Source organism: Acomys minous (assembly GCF_964271855.1).
Source record: "Acomys minous genome assembly, chromosome: 13".
In the NCBI taxonomy this organism is placed as follows: Eukaryota; Metazoa; Chordata; class Mammalia; order Rodentia; family Muridae; genus Acomys; species Acomys minous.
This window is the reverse complement of record NC_140495.1, coordinates 104,559,032-104,580,948: the sequence shown is the minus strand read 5'-3', so window position 1 is coordinate 104,580,948 and position 21,917 is coordinate 104,559,032. Positions and strand designations below refer to the sequence as shown.

The 21,917-nt window shown below is 50.1% G+C and overlaps 1 protein-coding gene across 1 annotated transcript in view; it reads right to left on the bottom strand.

Annotated features, from left to right (window-relative positions):
- Positions 1-4,147: 4,147 nt before the first annotated feature.
- Positions 4,148-21,917, bottom strand: part of DNMT3L (DNA methyltransferase 3 like) — a 20,896-nt gene continuing 3,126 nt past the window's right edge. The window contains exons 2-14 of the mRNA XM_084752810.1: positions 21,362-21,481; positions 16,613-16,798; positions 15,909-15,998; positions 15,613-15,657; positions 14,611-14,690; positions 14,417-14,529; positions 13,561-13,732; positions 11,740-11,827; positions 10,726-10,814; positions 8,537-8,612; positions 7,734-7,873; positions 6,559-6,644; positions 4,148-4,596 (exon numbers count right to left, since the gene is read on the bottom strand). Of these exons, the coding sequence (XP_084608936.1) occupies positions 4,437-4,596; positions 6,559-6,644; positions 7,734-7,873; positions 8,537-8,612; positions 10,726-10,814; positions 11,740-11,827; positions 13,561-13,732; positions 14,417-14,529; positions 14,611-14,690; positions 15,613-15,657; positions 15,909-15,998; positions 16,613-16,733 (1,260 nt within the window). The 5' untranslated portion in view covers positions 16,734-16,798; positions 21,362-21,481 and the 3' untranslated portion in view covers positions 4,148-4,436. The remainder of the gene's footprint in view (positions 4,597-6,558; positions 6,645-7,733; positions 7,874-8,536; positions 8,613-10,725; positions 10,815-11,739; positions 11,828-13,560; positions 13,733-14,416; positions 14,530-14,610; positions 14,691-15,612; positions 15,658-15,908; positions 15,999-16,612; positions 16,799-21,361; positions 21,482-21,917) is intronic.

The window sequence follows — 21,917 nt, the reverse complement described above, 5'->3', positions numbered from 1 at the left end:
ATTAAATTAAAATTCATAACAGTAGCCAGATGACTGTGATGATGTAGCAACAAAAATAATTCTATGAAAACAAAAACAAAAACAAAGAAAGAAAAAACACAAACAAACAAAAATGTCAGGCATGGTGCTGCACGCCTTTAATCCCAAAGTGAGTCCAGGACAGCCAAGGCTACACAGAAAAACCCTGTCTTGAAAAAACAAAAACAGCCAGGCATGGTAGCGCACACATTTAATCCCAGCACTCCGGAGGCAGAGGCAGGTGGATCACTGTGAGTTCAAGGCCAGCCTGGTCTACAAAGCGAGTCCAGGACAGCCAAGGCTACACAGAGAAACCCTGTCTCAAAATAAAACAAAACAAAATCTGAGTTAATGCACACCTGACACTGCATGGGCTATAGATACAGACATGTGCTTTGGTTGGCTTGGAGACAGGAACACTCCAGGCTGCCCTCCCCAGGGCTGGGATTCCATGCATACACCACTATGCCCTGTTTGCACATAGTATTTAAAGGCAAACCAAGAGCTGGGAGACTGAAGCTGGATGCTAGCTTTGGCTTTGCCCTTGAAGGCAAGCTGGGCCGGATGTGAGAACCAATAGGAATTATATTTTTACAGACTTGGGGCTCTAAGGTTTCTGAGTATGATGCCACAAAATGTGGAAAGTGTGTAGCTGGGAGCGTCTGATGGGTGCTCAGAAACCTTGAGTCTTCTAGCAGGGCAGCTTGGCCTTTATCCATGGTACACCATATCCCTGGAGGCCAGGACAATGACTGCCTTTAACATCACAGTTTTTGTGGATCATGAGTGTCCTTGCTGGAGGAAGCCATTCTTTTCTCTTGGGGGTCTGTCCATTTCCTGGGGCAGCTATAGCTAATACATACACACACACCCCCCCCCCCCACCACCACCACCAACAACAACAACAACAGCTCTGGGTGCTAGAGAGATGGCTCAGCAGTTTTGTTGATCTTCCACAGAGGGCCCAGGTTCGATTCTCAGCACGCAGCATCTTTCTATAACTCCAGCTCTAGGGGATTCATTGCCCTCTTCTGGTCTCCATAGCAACAAGGCAAGGCATGGTGCTCAAGCATCCATGCACATTAGCTAAAAAATAAGAACAGCCCTGCCTTGAGAGGAGAGGCCTTTTTTGGCTCCAGATGTTGGTGGCTCCAGGTGTCTCTTCAGTTTCAGCTTCTGCAGCTGCACAGCTGTCCCCTTAGTACAGTCAAGTCCCCTGCCATAGGGTGTCTGTGAATCATGCAGGGACACTGGGTGGTCCAGGAGAGCTTGACCATCTAAGTGCATCTAAGTGGCACATTAGATGATGTCATGGGCCTCAGAGTCAATGGGGGTGTCCTGAGGGAGGTCACTGGTCACCTGACCAGAAGGATTTGAAAATAGTGCCTATGAGCACTTGGGGTGGGGGGAGGGGGGGTTGAGGGGCTGGAGGGATGGCTCAGTGGTTAAGATCACTGCCTGCTCTCCCAGATGCCCTCTTCTGGCATCTAAGTGTACATGCAGATAGAGCACTCATGAAAAAAAAAATCCTTTTTAAAAATGTAGTGGGAGGCTGGAGAGATGGCTCAGAGGTTAAGAGCACTGTCTGCTCTTCCAGAAGTCCTGAGTTCAATCCTCAGCAACCACATGGTGGCTCACAATCATCTATAATGAGATCTGGTGCCTTCTTCTGGCATCTAGGTATACACGCAGGCAGAATGCTATATAAATAATCTTTTTGTTGTTTTGTTTTTCTTTTGTTTTAAAACTTACTTATGTATACAGTGTTCTTAGTCAGTGCTCTAAACCTCTGAGCCATCTCTCCAGCCCCTTTTTTTGGTTTTTCAAGATAGGGTTTCTCTGTGTAGCCTTGGCTGCCCTAGACTCACTTTGTAGACCAGGCTGGCCTCGAACTCATAGCGATCCCTGCTTGGAGGCTGACAGAAACTGACACTGGCTAAGCATAGTGACACATGCCTATGATCCCAACATTTGGGAGGTAGGGATAAGACGATCAGTAGTTCAAGGTCCTCAGAAAAGCAAACCAGAAACAGCTAGTGAGATGGCTCAGAGGTTAAGAGCACTGACTGTTCTTTCAGAAGTTCTGAGTTCAATTCCCAGTAACCACATGGTGGCTCACAACCACCTATAATGTGATCTGGTGCCCTCTTTTGGTCTGCAGGTGTTCTTGCAGGCAGAGCACTGTATACATAATAATTTTTTTTAAAAAAGAAAAGAAAAAGAAAAAGAGATGGCTCCTCAGGCAAGGGAGCTTTCTACCAAGCCAAGGTGCTGACAACCTAGGGCCTACTTACACGGCGAAAGGAGAAAACAGACTCCCACAGGCTGTTTTCTGATGTCCACGTGAGCACCAAGGCACATGCCTACATTACATTCACACACAAAATAGACAAATAAGTGTTTGCTTTGACTTTTTTTTTTTTCTCTCTCAAAGTAAGGCTTCTCTGTTTAACAGCCTGAACCATCTTCCAGGAACTCACTTTGTGGACCCTGTTGGACTTGAACTCAAGATCCACCTGCTTCTGCCTTTGCTGAGATTAAAGGCATGTACCACCACCAACTGTCTGTTTTTCTGTTTGTTTGATACGAGGTTTCTCTATGTAACAGCCCTGTGTGCACTGGAACTAGCTTTGGAGACCAGGTTGACCTTGAACTCACAGAGATTTACCTGCCTCTGCCTCCTGAGTGCTGCCTGAAATTAAAGGCATGCAACTACCACACTCAGCTTTTTTTTTTTTTTAAGAAGGGCGTCGTGGAAGCTGTTTAAAAGCTGGGCATGGTGACACACATCTTTAATCCCAGCACTCAGGAGGCAGAGACAAGCAGATCTCTGTGGTTCAAGGCCAGCCTGGTCTAGAAAATGAGTCCAGTCTTGGAAGAACCAAAATAAAAAAGGAAGGGGCTGGAGAGATGGTTCAGAGGTTAAGAGCACTGTCTGTTCTTCCAAAGGTCCTGAGTTCAATTCCCAGCAACCACATGGTGGTTCACAACCATCTGTAATGAGATCTGGTGACTTCTTCTGGAGTAGAGGCAGAATACTGTATAAATAAATATATTTTTTGAGAGAGAGAGAGAGAGAGAGAAATAACACTAATTATGTATGGGAATCATTGGTGCTATAAGCTTGGGAGGGATTGGCTGCCACTCTATCCAGAGCTTTTGCTACCTGTCTGGTCAGTGGTGGCTATGGGCTCATGCTTGCTGCTTCTGCTGGCTCATCAAGTCAACTGGGCGGGCAGACCCTGGCCTAAGTAGTAGTTCCTGTAATATGTACTCACATACACACTCATGCCCCAGCGCACGTGGCTTACAGGAGTGGGTTCTAAGAATCAAGCTCATGACATTAGGCTTGGGAGTGGGAGTGAGCATCTGTGCACTGGCCCCAAGACAGCACCCCTCCTACCTCATGGTCCAACGTTGGCCCAGCTTCCTTTCCAGAGCACTGACAACCCCAGTGGGCCCTGAGCCCTAGCTGTTCTGGCTGGGCAGTTTGAGTCTCTTTAATGGCTGGGGTCTAGATCTGAGGGGTGTGTGTGTGTGTGTGTGTGTGTGTGTGTGTGTGTGTGTGTGTGTGTGTGTGTGTAGGGTATGGCTCATCAGGATTCACCACACACTTCAAAGCTGGCCAGTCCACACTTGCCTGTGGATTTAGCTTCACTGGAACACCAACTGCCAAAGGCTGTTGGGAACCCACTTCTTTTTTTTTTTTTTTTTTTTTTTGAGACAGGGTTTCTCTGTATAGCCTTGGCTGTCTTGGACTCCCTTTGTAGACCAGGCTGGCCTCGAACTCACAGTGATCCGCCTGCCTCTGCCTCCCGAGTGCTGGGATTAAAGGCGGGAACCCACTTCTGCAAGCTCCATTGTGTTAGAAGAACCTAGAAACCATATGGCCTGGGGTCTGGCTCACTAGGTGTGAGCTTCAGCAATGGTTTGGGGTGCTTTGTGTAGGAAGGACGTAGGGTGAGTGGTTTCAGACATCAAAGTCAACAGGTGCAGGTGACGAAGGAGCAGGTGGCAAAGGCCATATGCCCACGGCAGGATGGCCGGCACGCAGTGTCTATGGGAATGTCATCACTGTGATGTGCAGCATAAAGGCCTCACTCACACACCACACCAAAGCACGACCACGAACAATTCTACAATATATTTGAAAAACTTCACAACAGGTACACACACACACACTTTTGGAGATGCATGACAGGCTATCGCATCAGGATTCTGTCCACAGTAGTGGGCACCTCCCCACCCCCACAGTGAGCTGCACCAAGGCATCTGCCTCTTGAGAATGAAACAGGAGAAACCCAAACGCATGAAGAAAAAAAAAAAAAACCAGAAGGAAACGCTACAGAGGGAAAAGGCCATAAGAAGAAGGGTGCCGTGGTTCTAGGAAATAGAATAGTCTTTCATTGCACCGTGATTCATTTGTCAAGAGGAAGTGGGCTCTGAGAAAAATACTTGAAGTACTCTCTCAGGGGAAGAAGACAGCTCTTCACCAGAGGGTCAATTTTCTTTGCCAGCTTGGTTCTGGTTTGAGTTTCCAGGGACTGTTGCTCCTCCGGTGTTAGGGCCTCGTGCTTGCTACCAAGAAAAGAGCCACCTGTTAGAAGTGCAGCATTAGGATGGGGCAGGGGGCGGGGCTTGAGGTCCCCTAGAAGGTGAAAGGTTGCCCATGGTCTCTAGACGTTATCTCACCGTGTAGTCCTGGCTGGCTGGGAACTCACTATGTAGACAAGACTGACACAGAAGCCCCGGGGATTAAAAGCAAAGACCTGTGTGCCACCAACACCCCAACTACGACCTTTGTGATCTTTGTCAAACCCCCTTTTGTGGGTAAAGAAGGAGCCTAGAGGCTGGCAGGAGAGGCTGCTGAGCCATCCCAGGCAGGGACCCACACAGAGTAAGGGTCAAGATCAGAGAGACCCTTCAAGTGTCTGCACTGTTCCCAGGAGGCCTGACACAGCAAACCCAGCTTACATTTAAGTGGTAAACCCATGCCCCAGGGGCTCCTAGAAGATGGTGAACTTCACCCTAGAGTCCCCCAGCTTTGAAGATGCGACACCTAGCATCCTCGTTCTGTGTGCCCAGCCTTCTCCCCCTACCCCACCCCCACCCCGTGGAGTTAAGGACCATCTCTTTTAAAGCAGACAAAAGCAATGAATGCCGTGTCAGAATGCACTTTCCCTACTTCCACCCTGTCTTCCAGCTGCCCCCCCCCACCTCCCCACCCCCGAGCCTCGTGACAGTGGTCACCCAGAGGCCAATATCGAATCAGTGCCCATGAACTTGTCAACATGATTCCTACTTCAGTGGGCAAGTGTCTTTCACCTCACTATGAAGTCACGCTGAAAGCAAATGGTCTCCAGTTTCCTCCAGGAGCCAGGTAACCTTAAGTATTAGATGCAGGTGCACCCAGCCCTCAACCTCCTTTGCAAGCCCTAACAGAAAGCAGGTACCTCAATCAGAAAAGGCGTGGGGTCCCAGGTGGTGCTGGTGCTGCCCACCTTTAATCTGAGCACTCGGGAGGCAGAGGCAGGCAGATCTCTGAGTTTGAGTCTGGTCTACAGAACAAGCTCCAGCACAGGCAGGGAGGGATATACAGAGATAAAAAAAAAAAACCCTGTCTCAAAAAAGGTGGAGGACAAAGAGGAGGAGGAGGAAGAAAAGAAGAGGAAGAAGAGGAGGAAGAGGAGGAGGAAGCAGAAGAGGAAGAGGAAGAGGAGGAGGAGAAGTAGAAGCTGTTGCCCTCCAAGTTCTAAACATGGCAGTTTCCATAGGGGACCAGCTCAAAGAAGGGGGACGGGTGCCTTTTGTGCAGCCACATGTACTGGCTGGACCTTGCATGATTACTTCTAAAGCAGGCTTATTTGTTAAGGAATAGATGGCCTGTGTATGACATGCCTGACAGGCCCACAGCTGGCAGGAGTAGAGCCTGGCTCCTTTTGCAGACAGCTCTGCTCACACATTGTCCCTCTCCTGCACTGCTTTGTCCCACAGTACTGTCAGGGAGAGACTGTGGGCAGGGGACAGCACCTTAGAAGCTTTCAGAAAGAATGCTTGGGAAAGTTATAGTCCCCCTCCCCCTCTGCCCCACCTCAACCCAAGTCCTGAAAGCCTCCAGGTGAAGGAACCTGGTGGTACCTGACCAGCAATAGTGGCCAGGAGCCAGGAGAATGCTTGAATGGAAGAGGTGGGTGGGAAGTTTCCAGAAACTCCTGGTGGGGCAGGAAAGGACATGACTTAGCAGTCTCTGAAGATACAGTTCAAACTGGCTCAGTCCACCATGCATTTCTGTGAGAAGTGGGTGTCTGTGTGTGGGTGTGTGAATGCATTAGGGAGCTGAGTCATTATATATGAACAAGTGTGTGGGTACAAGCATGGGGAGTGTCCCTCGGAACACAGGGACACCCCGAACCCCGTTGTGTCCAGGGGTGTGGTGGACAAGAGGTTTCTTAAGACACAGCCAGGTGGAGCAGGCGTCTATGCAGACTGGGCTCTACCAGAAGTCATGTCCATTAATGTCCCCCTACCCCGAGGAGATACCTCTTCACTCCTGGGATGTTGCTCCACACCCGCACAGCGTTCTGGAGGACTCTGCCACGGACATCCTGAAGGGTCACAGCCTCTGTCTGTGTGAGAAGAGAGGGCTGGGGGTCAGCGTGACACAGAAACACAATATCCTCCCAAGGGACACACATAGTCAACAGACCATCTAGGCTGGCCACACCTCCTCAGTGGCACTGCCTGCTTGGTATTCATTTACCTTAAATAACTACAAAGAGATAAAATCTGCAGATCACTTTGAGCAACTCTATAAAAAAAAAACTTTTTCAAACATCATTGCAATGGGTTATATTCTAGAATAATCTAACTTTCTAAAACTCTGAAAAGCCAGAGAAATCGCTAGGCAGTAGTGGTACACGCCTTTAATTCCAGCACTCGAGAGGCAGAGGCAGGCAGATCGCTGTGAGTTTGAGGCCAGCCTGGTCTCCAAAGCAAGTCTAGGACAGCCAAATCTACACAGAGAAACTCATGTGTCAAAAAACAAAACAAAAGCCAAGTAGGCTTTCCTAGGAATGTAAGGATAGTTCATTTTCTGCAGCTCTAATCATGGACGCAGAGGGGGAAATGCTCTGGCCATCTCACAAATACGAAAAAGAACACTAGAGGCTGGGCATGTGGTGCACACTCTTTGACAGCACTTGACAGGCAGAGGCTCTCATTGCTGATTTTTTTTCCCCCAGTGAACATTCCCAGGGAAATGTTTTAATGCCTGTGGGTCCCCACCTTCTCTACTCCCCCACAGCAGGTCAAATTCCTCAACCTCAGTTGTAGGTCCTTCTGGGAGCTGAGGGCATAAAGGCCTTGCTGTCTCTCTTCTCCTACATCTCAGACTGTCAATCCCCACCCTGACACTGGCCCAAATTTACCCCAGGAGGGAACTGACCACCGGAGCCTAGGTAGCTGCACTGATGGTCAGAGTTCACATGAACAGACTGTTCAGCATGAGTGCACACGCACATGTGAGTGCATGGTGTGGGCATGCATGTCATGTGGGGACCAGTAGGGACCAGTGTTCTGAAAATCTGCAGTGTGTCTGATGTCCTTGTGGCCCTGCACATAGGAGGACAACAGAGGCCTCAGGAGTGAGCTGGATAGAGGCTAAGCCCCTCCCCCAGGTACCCCAGAGCTAAGCCCCTCCCCCCAGGTGCCCCCACCTGAAAGAAGCGATCTGCTGTGACTTGGTCGTCCTCAGTCATCCACAGATTGTCCACGAACATCCAGAAGAAGGGCTTCTGATTCCCTGAATGTTCCTTCGCATACTGCAGGATCCGGTGGAATTGGAACATGTACCAGGCTGCCACGAACCAGGACGAAGACCAGGTCAGATGGCGAGGGGCGAGTGGAGGGCCAGGACCACACCTGTGTGAACCCTGGGTACCTCTGCTCTCCCTTCGTGGAGATGGGAACGCCTAGTCTAGAAGTCAGTCACCTGACAGCACACTGAGCATGTGCAGACCCATCTGTCAGTTATAGCCAAGGGAGGCTGGTTTTAAAATGTGTGCTTGTGCTGGACGTGGTGGTGCACACCTTTAATCCTAGCACTTGGGAGGCAGAGACAGGCGGACCGCTGTGAGTTCAAGGCCAACCTGGTCTACACAGCGAGTCCAGGACAGCCAAGGCTATACAGAGAAACCCGGTCTCGAAAGAAAAAAAAATGTGTGCTTTCTGAGCCAGGCATGGTAGTGCACACCTTTAATCCCAGAACTTGGGAGGCAGAGGCAGCGGATCACTTTGAGTTCGAGGCCAGCCTGGTCTACAGAGTGAGTCCAGGCCAGCCAAGACTACACAGAGAAACCCTATCTCAAACCCTGCACCCCCCGCGAAAAAAAAGTGTGCTTTCTGCCCTCTGCCCTTTCTGAAGGCTGAGGTGGTATGAGGGGATAGGGAGGCAGAAGAAAGACAGAGCAGAGGTGACAGGGTTGAAGAAGCTTCTCAGGTGACTGGGGCTGAAACTTACCAGGGCAGTGGTCGGAAGAGGAGACTTGGGGTTGTGTTGAACCATACACGAGGTCAAAGGGGCCCCATCTCTCCACCTAGGGAACACACATATCATCACTTATGGGACAAGGATGGTTGAAAGCCAAGTGCTCCCCCACTGATGGCCCCCAATAGAGCCCCTGCATCCCTCTCATCTCCCCAGTGATGGACCTTGTAGGTTGGACCCACACGGATCGCCTAGGGGAACCTTGGGCCCCATTTAGGCAGGGACACACCACTGGCTCTCAGCCCAAACAGTGGTAGGCTGAGAACACTCCATATCTGAGATTCTTCCTCGGCTATCTGTTGCTCTTTTTTTAAAGGGCCAGTCCTGGAGGAGGACACATGCTCACTCAGCCTAGGGGATTCCATGTCCTTCTGGGAAATCACGGGCCGCACAGAAAGCCAAGCAGCTGGGAGCAGCGGGCCGGGTGGACACTGTCTGATGGCCATAAACAATCCCCGCTTAGTATCAGACAGGGTCACTTTCTGGACAAGCAGGAAAAGAATGAAACAGCCAGCCCCAAGTGCAGGCTAACGAGGAGCCTTCCATTTGAACAAGTGACCCAAGCTCCCTTTCTAGAGCCCAGAAAACCCCTGCTTTGCCAATGACCTCTCTAGCCCTAGGCATCCATACGTTTATTCAGTCTCTCCCTCTCTTTATCTCTCTGGTTTTTTTAAATGGGGTTTCTCTGTAGCCTTGGCTGTTCTGGACTCACTTTGTAGACCAGGCTGGCCTCGAACTCACAGTGATCTGCCTGCTTCCGCCTCCCTGAGTGCTGGGATTAAAGGTGTGTGCCACCACCCAGCTGACAGTCACATTCCCCTCACTTCTGCCCCCTCTCCTTTTCTCTGGACAGGGTTTCTCTGTGTAGCCCTGGCTGTCTTGGAACTTTCTCTGTAGATCGAGCTGGCCTGGAAGTCACAGATCCGTCTGCCTCTGCCTTCTGAGTGCTGGGATTAAAGGCATATGCCTCCACCACCTGGCGAGCCCTAGACATTCTCATAAGAAAAAGTTCCTAAGATGTCCAAGTGTGAGTTCCCGAAACTACAACAGGTACCCACTTTCTTGAACCTTTCCATTTCTCTCAGTAGTAAGCTGACTCCCAAACAAAGTCTCTTCTTTTCCTTCTTCCTCTTCCTCCTCTTCCTCCTCCTCCTCCCCCTCCCCACGCCCCTCTCTCTCTGCCCCAACTTCTCTACCTGATTTGAGTACTATAGGGGTCCTATAGGGAAATGACTGCCTGGGGTCTGGCCAGAAGAAGTGGTCATGGCTCTGGGTTATAGACTGACATCCCAATTGTCTGCCTAAGGAGGGCCAAATGCACTGGCACCCTGCCTGCATGTACACAGGAAGAGAGAGGTCCCACCACAGAGTCAAGACAGCAGCAGCAGATTTGTGTCTGGAAGATGCTTTCTGACAACTGTCATTGGGTCAGCTCAACCCTTGTAGCTATGACAGGGTGGGGTGGGGCAGAGCCCCTCCACCCATACACATTCCTATCAAAGGCAGCAAAAAAAACCAGCATCCATGTGGATTTTAAGATGTCTGGCAGAAAAAAAAAAAAAAGATGTCTGGCAGGGCTGGAGAGATGGCTCAGAGGTTAAGAGCACTGTCTGCTCTTCCAGAGGTCTCGAGTTCAATTCCCAGCAACCACATGGTGGCTCACCACCACTTCTAATGAGATCTGATGCCTTCTTGTGGTGGGCAAAATACTGTATAAATAATTACCCAAAAAAAAACACCCCAAAACCATAAATAAATAAATAAATAAATAAATAAATAAATAAATATCTGGTTGCTCGCCCTGATTGAGGCTGAGGGCTGTGCAAAGGTCATAGAAACATTGTTTTCCCACCTCCCTCTGTGAGGCACAGTGGGCGTGTGTGTGTGTCTGTGTGTGTGTGTGTGTGTGTGTGTGTGTGTGTGTGTGTGTGTGTGCATGTATGACTATTCTGAAGCCAGCCCCAGGACCTCATGTTGGTCTGGAAATGTCCAGCAATACGCTGTACCCAGCATGCTCCTCCCTGTCCCTCCAGGGCTCCCTTCCCTCCCTCCCTTCTCTCCCCTCCCCCCCAGGCCCTGTAGTCTCACCCAGTGGCACATCAGATCTTGGCAGCCCTCCCCCCATATCCCCCCCATCTCACCCCTGCCCCATCTCAACTCACATCTCTCCTCACGACATTTGTGACATCTTCCAAGTACTTCAGTCTTTCTTCTTCGGAACCACTTTCCAAAAAGCCTAAACTCTTTAGCTCTAGTTGGCGGAGGGGTGGGGTGGGGGGGTCGGGGGTAGAAAAGATGGATATAGCTGATGAGAGCTGTCCCCAGAGTGGACATCCGTGGCTCTCCTGTCATGAGGTAGCAGCTTGATGTTTTCAGTGACAGAGAGTTCAAGGGCAAACTTCCTGAGCATTCACTCAAGCAATCTGTTATGAAACTTGCATTTCTGAGTTCTGCTCTCACTTGCTGGCTTAGACAACCAGTAGGGTGAGCCAGACTGGTGAACCCCAAAGCAAGTGGGGTTCCCTCAGACCCTGAGAACAGGAGCTTGGGCAAGTTGAGCCCTCACTGGATATCCTTAAGGTGTGGCGATACAGTTAAAGCTACTACATGGAGCCCTTGGGACACACTGTGGGGTCACTGAACACTCTGGTATCCCACATGGGATATGATTTAGCCAGAGACCAGAACGCCTTCGGGGCTTTGTGCTTGCTGGGCACAGGGGCATCAGAGTAGCCCAAGAAGAGTCAGGTATAAAAGAGGGCTCAGGAAGTGGGGGATAAGGAGGAGTGGGGCAGAGCTGCCAGAATCCAGCCTTCTTGACAATAGCAGTTGCTTTCTATCCTTGCAGGATTGTCCCTACCCGATCCCTGCTTCCTCCTCTTGGGGAGTAGGGACCCTACCAGGATTCTGGGTCTGGGATTCTGGATCTGACCCTTTTCACCATCCCTCCTGGTTGGGTACAGAGTTGGGGGATTTTTCTGGCCAAAACACGCTTTCCTGGGATAGTTAGTTCTCTCAGCTCAAGAGTCTGAGGAAGAGGTTTACATGTTCTATCATTGTTCCTGCTCCACATCTTAGCTGCCCAGCGATATTCTAATGGCCGGGCAGAGGACACCAGAACTGGGCCCCTCCTATCCCCTCTCTTCTGGAGAGTCAATTGATGTGACTATATTCACCTTTATTAATATTCCCAAAAAGGCTCAGCACCCGCACTGGCTGTCTCTTCCACGCCGACACTGTCTTGTACATGCCCAGAGAGCTTGCCTGAAAAAGAAACAGAAGAAAAAAAGAGGGAAAAAGATAAGAGGATGTGTGTTGTCTGGCTGTCCAGCGAGAGATGGTGAGTTCTAGGTGAGACCCCGAACAACTGTCTTTCCTTGACGGGCAGGATGCAATTGAGAGCCATCTGGGACTCGCTTGCCAAGGCCAGGCTGGCCCTGTTGTGACCAGTGTTGTCCATCTCTCCCTAGAGGCCAACTCTACCCACTCCCCAGGTCCAGGTCTCTTGCCCGGACCCCCACATATCTACAAAGGGAAGCAGGATATGGTTTCTCTGAAGATAGAGGACAGGGGATCCTAGCAGAGCACAACTCTGTAGGTCTCAGGCTCCAAAGACTCCAGGAGCGCAAAGCCGTTTCCAAAGCCCTGAAGCCTGAAGACTGAAATCCAGATAACACCAGGGCTGGTGGCCTCTGGGGCTTCAGGGAGTGACGGTTCCCAGGTCAAGCTCAGCAGCTGGGCTCAGTACACAGTGGCTCCCACCAGCACTGTGCTACCACTGCCTTCATCTCTACCAGATCTTTTCCTGTGCATTTTTCTTTCTTTCTTTCTTCTTTTTCTTTTTCTTTTCCTGTGCATTTCAGTCCCTCAAAACTCCTTCTCTAGCTGAGCGTGGAGGTTCACACCTCTAATCCCAGCACTCAGGAGGCAGAGGCAGAGGCAGAGGCAGGCAGATCACTGTGAGTTCGGGGCCAGCCTGGTCTACAAAGTGAGTCCAGGACAGTCAAGGCTAAACGGAGAAACCCTGTCTCAAAACAAACAAACAAACAACCCCTATCTCAAAAGACTAAAATAGTGATAAATAAAAATAAAAGCTTGGGGCTGGAGAGATGGCTCGGTAGTTTAGAGCACTGCCTGCTGTTCCAAAGGTCCTGAGTTCAATTCCCAGAAACCACATGCTGGTTCACAACCATCTGTAATGTGATCTGATGCCCTCTTCTGGCCTGCAGGTGTACATTCAGGCGTGGCACTGTGTATATAATAATAATAATAATAATAATAATAATAATAATAATAATAATAATAATAATAATAATAATAATAATAAAAATAAATAAAAGCTTGTCGAACCCATGGCCTTGGGTCCTTATAAATGTGGTGCTTAAGCTAGGCACGGTGGCACACACCTGTTATTCCAGCACTTAGCGGGGGCAGAGGCAGGTGCATAGTTGTTCATCGGAGGCCAGCATGGTCTACAAAGTGAGTCTAGGACAGCCAAGGCTACATAGAGAAACCCTGTCTTGAAAACCACAACCACAACCACAAAAACAATAATAATAAATGTAGTGCCTGAGCTGAGCATGGTGGCACATGCCTTTAATCCTAGTGCTCAGGAGGCAGAGGCAGATGGATCGCTGTGAGTTTGAGGCCAGCTTGGTCTACAAAGCAAGTCCAGGACAGCCAAGGCTAACACAGAGAGATCCTGTTTTGAAAAAACAAACAAACAAACAAACAAACAAACAAATGTGGTGCCTGTAATCCTAGCATTCAGTAGAGGAACAGGAGTTCAAGGTCATCCTCAGCTACACAGTAAGTTTGTGGCCAGCCTGGGCTACCTGAGACCCTATCACAACATAACGTCAGTGACACCTGCTCTCCAATAGAAAAATGCCAAGGGGAGTCAAGGCAAAAGCTTCAGCCTTAACCAGTGGTATGCATAGCTGGCAGCCTGCAGCCTTGGGTCCAGGCCCCCTGCCCCCTGCACTGGATGTCCTTACCCCATGTTGATCATAGAAGGCCTTCAGCTGGTGACGCCACTTCTTCCGCCTCTGCAGCAGCCCACTCCGAGTGAAAGGCAGGCACAGGAAGCAAACCCAGCAGGCCATGGCGTTGATTCGCTCGGAGGTCCCTGGGCCCACCAGGATATCCACACACTCGAAACAGTAGCATCTAGGAGTCAAACCAAAAAACCACTGTGACCCAAGTCACACTGCCATTAGGGGACACCGCAAGCCAGGCCCAGTGCCTTGGAGGGAACTGTTTCTCTCTGGCTTTGCTCCAGGGTTGGGTGGGTGGGGCTGGCTGCAGGCTGGAAAGAGTTGGGGGGCGGGGGGGCAGACACGGACGGGACTCAAGAGAACATGTGAGGTGGGTGTACCCACCGCAATGGCAGACCTCAATTCCCCTCAACCTTTCCACAACCCTGAAGCCTAGACACACATTTTTAAAAATTAATTAATTAATTAAAAGGTTTAAAAATGTGCATTGGTGTGTGGGTGTCAGATCCCCTGGAACTGGAGTCACAGACAGTTGTATTGCCATGTGGTTGCTAGGAATTGAACCCAGGTCTTTTGGAAAAGCAGCCAGTGCTCCTAACCACGGAGCCATCTTTCTAGCCCCTATAACATACATTTTAAGGAGCCTGAGAAAAAGCATACACAGGGGCAGCTGGCTGGCAAGGGGACACTTGAAGTCAGGGCTGTAAAGAGGAAGATGTCCAAAAGGACAGGGCAGGGGACCACCACAGATGGAGCTCAGGATCGCAGCTCTGCTCACGCAGAGAGCCATCGGGGATGTGCATCCTCGGTACCCATTTTCCCACATTGGGTATGGCTCCTTTGGGAGGAGCCTCACCTGGTACAGTCGGGGCTCTCACAGATGAACAGGGTATCCCCCGAGCAGCAGATGGAGCAATAGCTCTGGTGGCCATCCTCATCGTAAAGGAAGAGAGTCTCCAGAAACTTGTCCTGAGCAGGGAGTAAAGGCTGTGTGTGCGACCTCCCAGCAACAGTGCCAAGTCAAGAAGGACCCACGGCCTCTCTGCTTACCTTACACTGGGCACATATTCCCCCTTCAAACAAGGGGTGCTGGGTGTACACCGGGAAAGTTCCGCAACTGAGACAGATTTCTAGAGAGAGCACAGAGGGAAGGCGGGGGTAGGAGGGCGGAGATTTAGCAGAAGCAGTCTAAGAACCCTGAGAGAGATAGGGGGGAAGACCCAGGAGGGATGTTGTCAGGGCCATGGATTAGAGGACTGAATGGGGAAAAAAGACACCCCAAATGAAGGGCAGACTGTCTCCAAATCCCCAGATGGCTTTTTTGCAGACCTGACACAGTGATCCTAAAATGCCCAGAGAAACTCAAACACTCCCAAGTCTCGGCCAATCCAGGAGAAATAGATCGCTAACCCGGGGAGCTCCAGAGTGCTATTAACGGACACACATTTTTATTTTCCTATCTCTTTCTGACAGGGTCACCTATATTTCAAGCTGGCTTTGACTTCACAAAGGATGTCCTGGTTCTTCCACCTCTACCTCCAGAATCCTGAAATTACAGGGTGTGTCCCCACACCTACTTTAATAGCTACTGGGGAATAGAACCTAGGGCTTCCTGCGAGGTAAGTGAGATAAGTGGACATTGCCGAGAATTCAGCATAGCTCAACCTAGACTGTAGAAGCAGCTGACATAACACAGCTTTTTTTTTTTTTTGTAGGGGTGGGGGTGGTATAAGAGTCAGATGTGAGGGATAGAGTTTTTCTATGTAACCTTGGCTGTCCTGGAACTCATTCTGTAGACCAGGATGGCCTCAAACTCACAGATCCTCTTGCCGCTGCCTCCTGATTGCTGGGATTAATGGTGTGCACCACCGTACCCAGCCCAGATACACAAGAAATTTCAACTAGTACTGGTACCGGGGTAGGGGACGGGGTGGGGAGAGGACATCCCATAGGTACCGTAGGATTGCGTCTCACTTTCTGGGATGGCTGAGCCAGCCTTTCTGGTGGCTCTGACACTGTTTTTCCGGCTCACGGGTAAGCATGCAAACTCACCTTCGATGTTGCGTTGGTTCACAGTGACTTCATACCTGATGATCTCTGTAAGAGAAAAATAATTGGCCCCTTCCTTCTCCCTGCTCCTTATTGGAACATGCTGGGCACACTTGTCTTCTGAGGTGACTGGGACACAGGAGTCCCCATCCCCACCCCCACTGACACTCACTTAATGCCTGCTCTTGTGGGTAGGGGCGGGGAGTCGTCCTGAATGATACAGGCACATTCCATGCGTCACCTAACTTTAAGGTCCACACCAAAGATTCAATAAGCTCATTATTTGGGTAGAGTCCTACCTCTGCCTGGTGGGGGTGAGCCTGGGGACAGACACTCCTTGGAGTCGTCCAATACCACATCCATGCTATGTTCGTCCTTCAGGCCCGGAGCTGGAGATGGAGAGGGCATCATTACAGGGAGGCCTCAAAGGGACACAAGTTACAGGCAGGAAAACAGTCAAAGCTACCTGCAGACCCGCTAGACTGCCCAGCCAAGCCGTGATGACATCCACCCAACCATCTGGGGATTAGGGAAAAGAAAGACTGTAACATCAGCTGGGTGGCGGTCAGCAGCGTGTGCCTTTAATCCCCTTTAATCCCGACACTCAGGAGACAGATGATGGAGGATCTCGGATCTCTGTGAGTTCGAGGCCAGCCTGGTCTACAGAGCAAGTTCCAGGACAGCCAAGGCCACACAGAGAAACGTTGTCTTGAAAAACTAAAAACAAACAAAAACTGCAACTTCAGCTTTGAGGTACTTGGGAGGAGGAGAAAGTGTACTATGGGGTACCCTTCATCCATCCAGTCCCAGCCAACATGTGCTTTCAGGTGGGCTAATTCCCAGCACCCATGTGGCCCTGCCTCCCTCTGCACCTGGCTGAATCTCTAGGACCCATGCCTTGGAGTGACAATCCAGACCCCTAAGGACCCTGCAGAGTAAGAGGAGAGTAAGGAAAGAAGCGGGGAGGCGGGGTGGGAGGAAGAAAGAGGCCCCAAGATCTCACAGGAGTTTGGCCATCGCTCTTCCAAGTGGCTGGTAGAGTCAGGGCTGGAGCTGTCTGTAGTATCCAGGCTCCAGGTTCCAAGGGCCTTGGAGCAAGAAGACCGAGTCTCCTGGGAATCCATTGAGGTATCTGCTGGAAGGATCTGTGTCCAAGGGATGGTAGGTGTGTCAGAAGGCCGTCAGAGCCCTGCAACGCAAAGACAGATGATGAGAGACGGTGTAAAGGTTCCCTTAGGGGGCCTGGTAGGGAATTACGGGGAGGAAAAGAAAGGGAAGGTTAGAAGGGACCTTAAGGTATCTAGGGACAAGAGCGCACCCGGGCTAGATGGAGCCTATGTAGGCTTGGGATGGTAGGGTTGAGGGTGTGGGGGCAGGCACTCAGGGGCGGGGCTTAAGGAGACCAGCACGTGGAGGTATTGAGGAAAGGTGTGGGGGTTGGGGTGGATGGGGGCGGCGCTCAAGGGTCTTAGGAAGCCTTGTGGGGAAGGGTGGAAGAGAGGGAGGGAGAAAGACAGAGAGAGAGAGAGAGAGAGAGAGAGAGAGAGAGAGAGAGAGAGAGTGTTCAGAGGATGGCTTATAGATACTCTAGGGCTCAGGGCTGAAATGAGGTGGGGGTGGGGGAAGGGACTCTCGAGGCCTCATAGTTCAGGTTAGGGAGCTGGGAGGTTGGGTTCCTGATTGTGCAGAGAGGGGGATGGGTAAAACAAAGGCGCAATAGTTGGAGTAAGGATGACAAAGGTGGGGGAAGGGGTAGAAATGTTGCCTTGAGTTGAGACAAGGTCAAGGTCAGAATAGGAGTTTCTGGACCCACTAGAGTGACGTTGTGCAGGTACCTGTGGGTGACGGGAAGGAAGACCTGCGAATTTCTAGAAGAATGCTTAATCAATTAATCTTCCTATCTGGTTTAAAGGGCGAATTTATTCATAGCCGATAGTCCCTTCCAGGATTCCACAGTGGCTGACCTAATCCACCAGCGGTTATAATAGGGGGCGAGGGGTAGTGGTGGAAATTGTGAGGAGACCCTGGGAATACAGTTCCTGGCTCCAGGCTTCCATGAGCCGAGCGGGTGACTTACAAAAGGTTCAGTATGGACTGCTCCCTTCAGCCCAGCGATCCAGGCCAGCACCACCGTGGCCAAGCCCTGTGGCGTGAGGAACTGATGAGAAAGTGGGCAACCAGGTTCTTGTCTGAATCTCAGTGTTAAGGATTAGGGGCCCTGAGACACCCCCCCCCCCCCATCGCTCAACCTGTTCAAAGACCCAAGGGTCCAAAGTCCCCCACACCTCACTGCACACTGATTAAACACTGTGTCCGCAGCTGGAGAAACACATTGCCTATTTCCACAGATCAGTCTGCACTAGAGGAGCCAATATGGCCACTGGCCTGCAGCTCAGGGCTGTGGAACAGGAGTTAAACTTGGTTCTTCCTGATCTTTTGCTTTTTATCTCTTTTCCTTTTTTTTTTTTTTTTTTTTTTTTTTTTGGTTAGGGCCTCACTTATCTCAGGCTGGTCTGGAATTCACTAGGTAATCAAGGTGGACCTTGGATTTCTCATCTTCCTGCCCCACCTCATTAGCCCGGAGATTACAGATTAGAGGTCAAATAGAACCCGGGGGCTGGGGACTGGGGGCTGTGTGCGCTGGAAGCCTCCACCAACTGAGCTACATCTCCAGACTTTTTTTTTTCTTTATTTTCTTTTCTTGTGTGTGTGTGTGTGTGTGTGTGTGTTTGTATGTGTGTTGTTGTTGTTTTTCTTTCTTTCTTTCTTTCTTTCTTTCTTTTTTTTTTTTTTTTTTTTTGGTTTTTCGAGACAGGGTTTCTCTGTGTAGCCTTGGCCATCCTGGACTCACTTTGTAGACCAGGCTGGCCTCGAACTCAGCGATCCGCCTGCCTCTGCCTCCCAAGTGCTGGGATTAAAGGCGTGCGCCACCATGCCCGGCGTTGTTGTTTTTTAAGACAGGGTTTCTCTGTCCTAGACTCGATTTATAGACTAGAACTCACAGCGATCCACCTACCTCTGCCTCCCAAATGCTGGGGTTACAGGCGTGCACCACCATGCCAGCTTTTTAGAATTTATTTTTAGAATTTGAGCTAATAACTAGGCGACTCTGGCTGTCCTAGAACTCAGAATGTAGTCCAGGGATCTGCCTGCCTCTGCCTTCCAAATGCTGGGATTAAGGACATCATTGGGTTTTTTGGGTTTTTGGGTTTTTTTGTTTTTTGTTTTTTGTTTTTTAATTCCCTGCCAGAGGTTGGTGGCTCTCCCTATTGTCTTTTTCTTACTGATTTGAAGGTTCTTTTTGTTAAAGATACTAAGACATTCTCATGTAAATGTAAAAAATATTTTCACTTTATCAAAGCCTTTTTTTTTTCTTCCCTCATTGTATGGACCACACCAGGCTGGGCTGGGCTGGAATTCCCAGAGCTCTATCAGCCTTTGCTTCCCAAGTGCAGGAATTAAAGGTATGTGCTGCCAGGCCCAGCCTTGTTTGCTTTTTAAGAGTGGGGTCTCACTCTGTAGCCCAGGCTATCCTGTAACTCATTATGTAATCTAGGCTGACCGAACTCATAGCAATCCTGCTTCTGCCTACTGGGTGATTGCATTACAGGCATAAGCCATCACGTCCAATATCATTAGTGCATTTTAATGTTTTGTAATATTTTACGTAAGAAACCTTTTGAAGGTGGCTCAGTGGGGAAAGGTGCTTGTCACTGATCCTAATGACCTGAGTCCAGTCCGCAGAACCCATATTGTGGCAGGAGAGAACCAACTCCCACATGTCCTCTGACACACACACACACCCACACTTTTTAAATTTTCTGTGTTGACTCGGGAGGCAGAGGCAGGGGATCACTGCAGTCAAATTAATGCTGAACTCAGGCCCTCAGCAAGAACTGTAGGTGCTCTTAACTGCTGAGCATCCCTCTAGCCTCAACACAGAAATTTTATTTTATTTATTTATTTTGGTTTTCCGAGACAGGGTTTCTCTGTGTAGCCCTGGCTGTCCTGGACTCACTTTGTAGACCAGGCTGGCCTCAAACTCACAGCAATCTGCCAGGCTCTGCCTGCCAAGTACTAGGATTAAAGGCGTGTGCCGCCACCACGCTCTGCATCTTTTTTACATTTCTAAGGTTAAGGAATAGCTGACTTTTGAAGATGCTAAATCTAGGCACTGGCATTCCTTTCTTTCTTTCTTTCTTTCTTTTTTCTTCTTCTTCTTTTATGAAAATGTGAGTTGTGGCCAGGCTCTGTTGTCTGCATCCTTAGTCCAGCTACTTGGGAAACAGAGGCAGGGCCAAAGCTGGGGCCCAGGAGTCAAGGCCAACCTGGACTACACTGGGATTTCACTGGAAACTACAGGGCTTCAGATACAGCTCAGCTAGGGATGTCTAACAGGTTGCCTGCCCTTGGGTCAATGCCCATCACTACAAAAACCAGGCATGGTATGCGCATGCCTGCTCTCCTAGAGCTCCGGAAATGGAGGCAGGAGGATCAGAAGCTCATGGCCATCCTTGGCTACATAGTGATATGATTTCTGGGCCAGCCTGGGCTATATGAGACTCCAACAAAAAACCAAAACAACCAAATAACAGCAGCAAAAACAAAAACAAAAAACCCCACGAAATTCCAGGCTGTGAAAACTGCAGAGTTCTTTTGTCTTTTTCCGGCTATTTGATGTTTTTGTTAGTGTTATGAATATTTTCTATTTATTTTACCAACTTTAACCTAAAGTTAACATACGGGCATTGTTGGACTTCAACGCGCACTTGGCCCACAGACCTGGCAGGCCTGTAGCAGCCCCTCAACAGGCCTCCACCCTGAGCCGCATCACCAGCACCTGACTCCAGCCCACCCTGTGGTGGATGGTTTGGTACTTTCCATCTGTTTGCTCAGAAATGTCAGAGCCCCTTCTAGGCCTGACCCTGGCCACCTCTCCTTTGCTCTCTGCACCTCTGTGGAATGAAGCAGCTACCCGGGGCCAGCAGCCATGCCATGATCAATCTCTTTACGGGAAAGGACACTGAGGATCTTGGATGCAGCCCACGTCCTGGGGCTTCTTGAGGACCTGAGACGTAGGCCTACTCTGGGAATCCTGTGTGGGTATATGGGTCACCTAGGCCACCTCCTCTCAGCTTAGCAGCTACAGACCACCTGCAGGTGTGGACTGCCACGGAAACCCCCACGTGTGACGGAAAGTCCAAAATTCTACAAGAGTTTTTCTGTTGATCTCCCGCAGGAGGCTAGGGGACGCCTGTCAGTCTGTGCCTTTTTTTTTTTTTAAAGTAAAGTGCAGACTTTGGTCTTAAATGCAGTTTTTAGTTCTTCTTTGTCCATTGCCTTTGGCAGAGGAATTCCCAGCTGAGGAGAAGCAAGGCCCTACATAGGGAGGAACCTCCTCAAGGCTGCAGGCATGGCATTAGGAAGATGATAACACTGCAAAGACAGAGGCTGGCTGAGCTATTACCTGTGCCAGCACCTGATCACCCAAAGGTACACACAGTGCCTCTGGCATCCTGGGTGCTTGATGTGTGTATTCTGCAGCTTGTGGACCCAAAGGGTCCATCAGCACCCTTTGTGTTCCTGAGACCCTGGCAAGGTGTGAACAGGGAACAAGGTACTGGGGCCTGTGTCTTCTGTGTCCACTCCGCCATGTCAGTGAGGGAACTCTGTGTTCTGGACATCAGGAGTCATGTTTGGTGCTGGGTTTACCGGAGACTGCAGGTCGATGTTTCTATAGTAAAATACATACCTGCAGGAGACGGCAAGAGAGGCCAGCGAGCAGCAACCTTCTTTGCGGATGAGGGACAGGCGGGGCCTCTCAGGGAGCACAAACCCATTTTGGCATCACCCAAAGCTTCCTTCTCAGTATCTGTGGAAGGTACAGTGCAGGTGTCATCAGCCTCACAGCCACTTTCAAAGGCACTGGGTGATGAGAAGGCCCTGCTCCCTATGCACAGCAGAGTTCTCGTACACCCATCTTGCTCTACCCTTGCACCTTGGCTCTGGAGTGACTGGTCCTTCACAATGAATCTCTCCCTTCTTCCCCCCGGCACCAGGTCATCACGCTGAGTGAACCCCCTCACCCACTTTCAGCACTGATCCCAACCCGCACTAACTGGGGAGCAATCTCAGCACATGGCGAACTCTCAGGGGGACCTGGAGTTAGGAGGTAGAAGAACCCAACAGAGACCAAGGTCTGGCCAGAGCTCTCACTGATAGTCCATCCCCATGAAGACGCTGGGCGATGTTACCATGAACTGGTCCCACGTGCAGCCTGAGCTCTCAGCCCAGCGCTGTGCTAACCG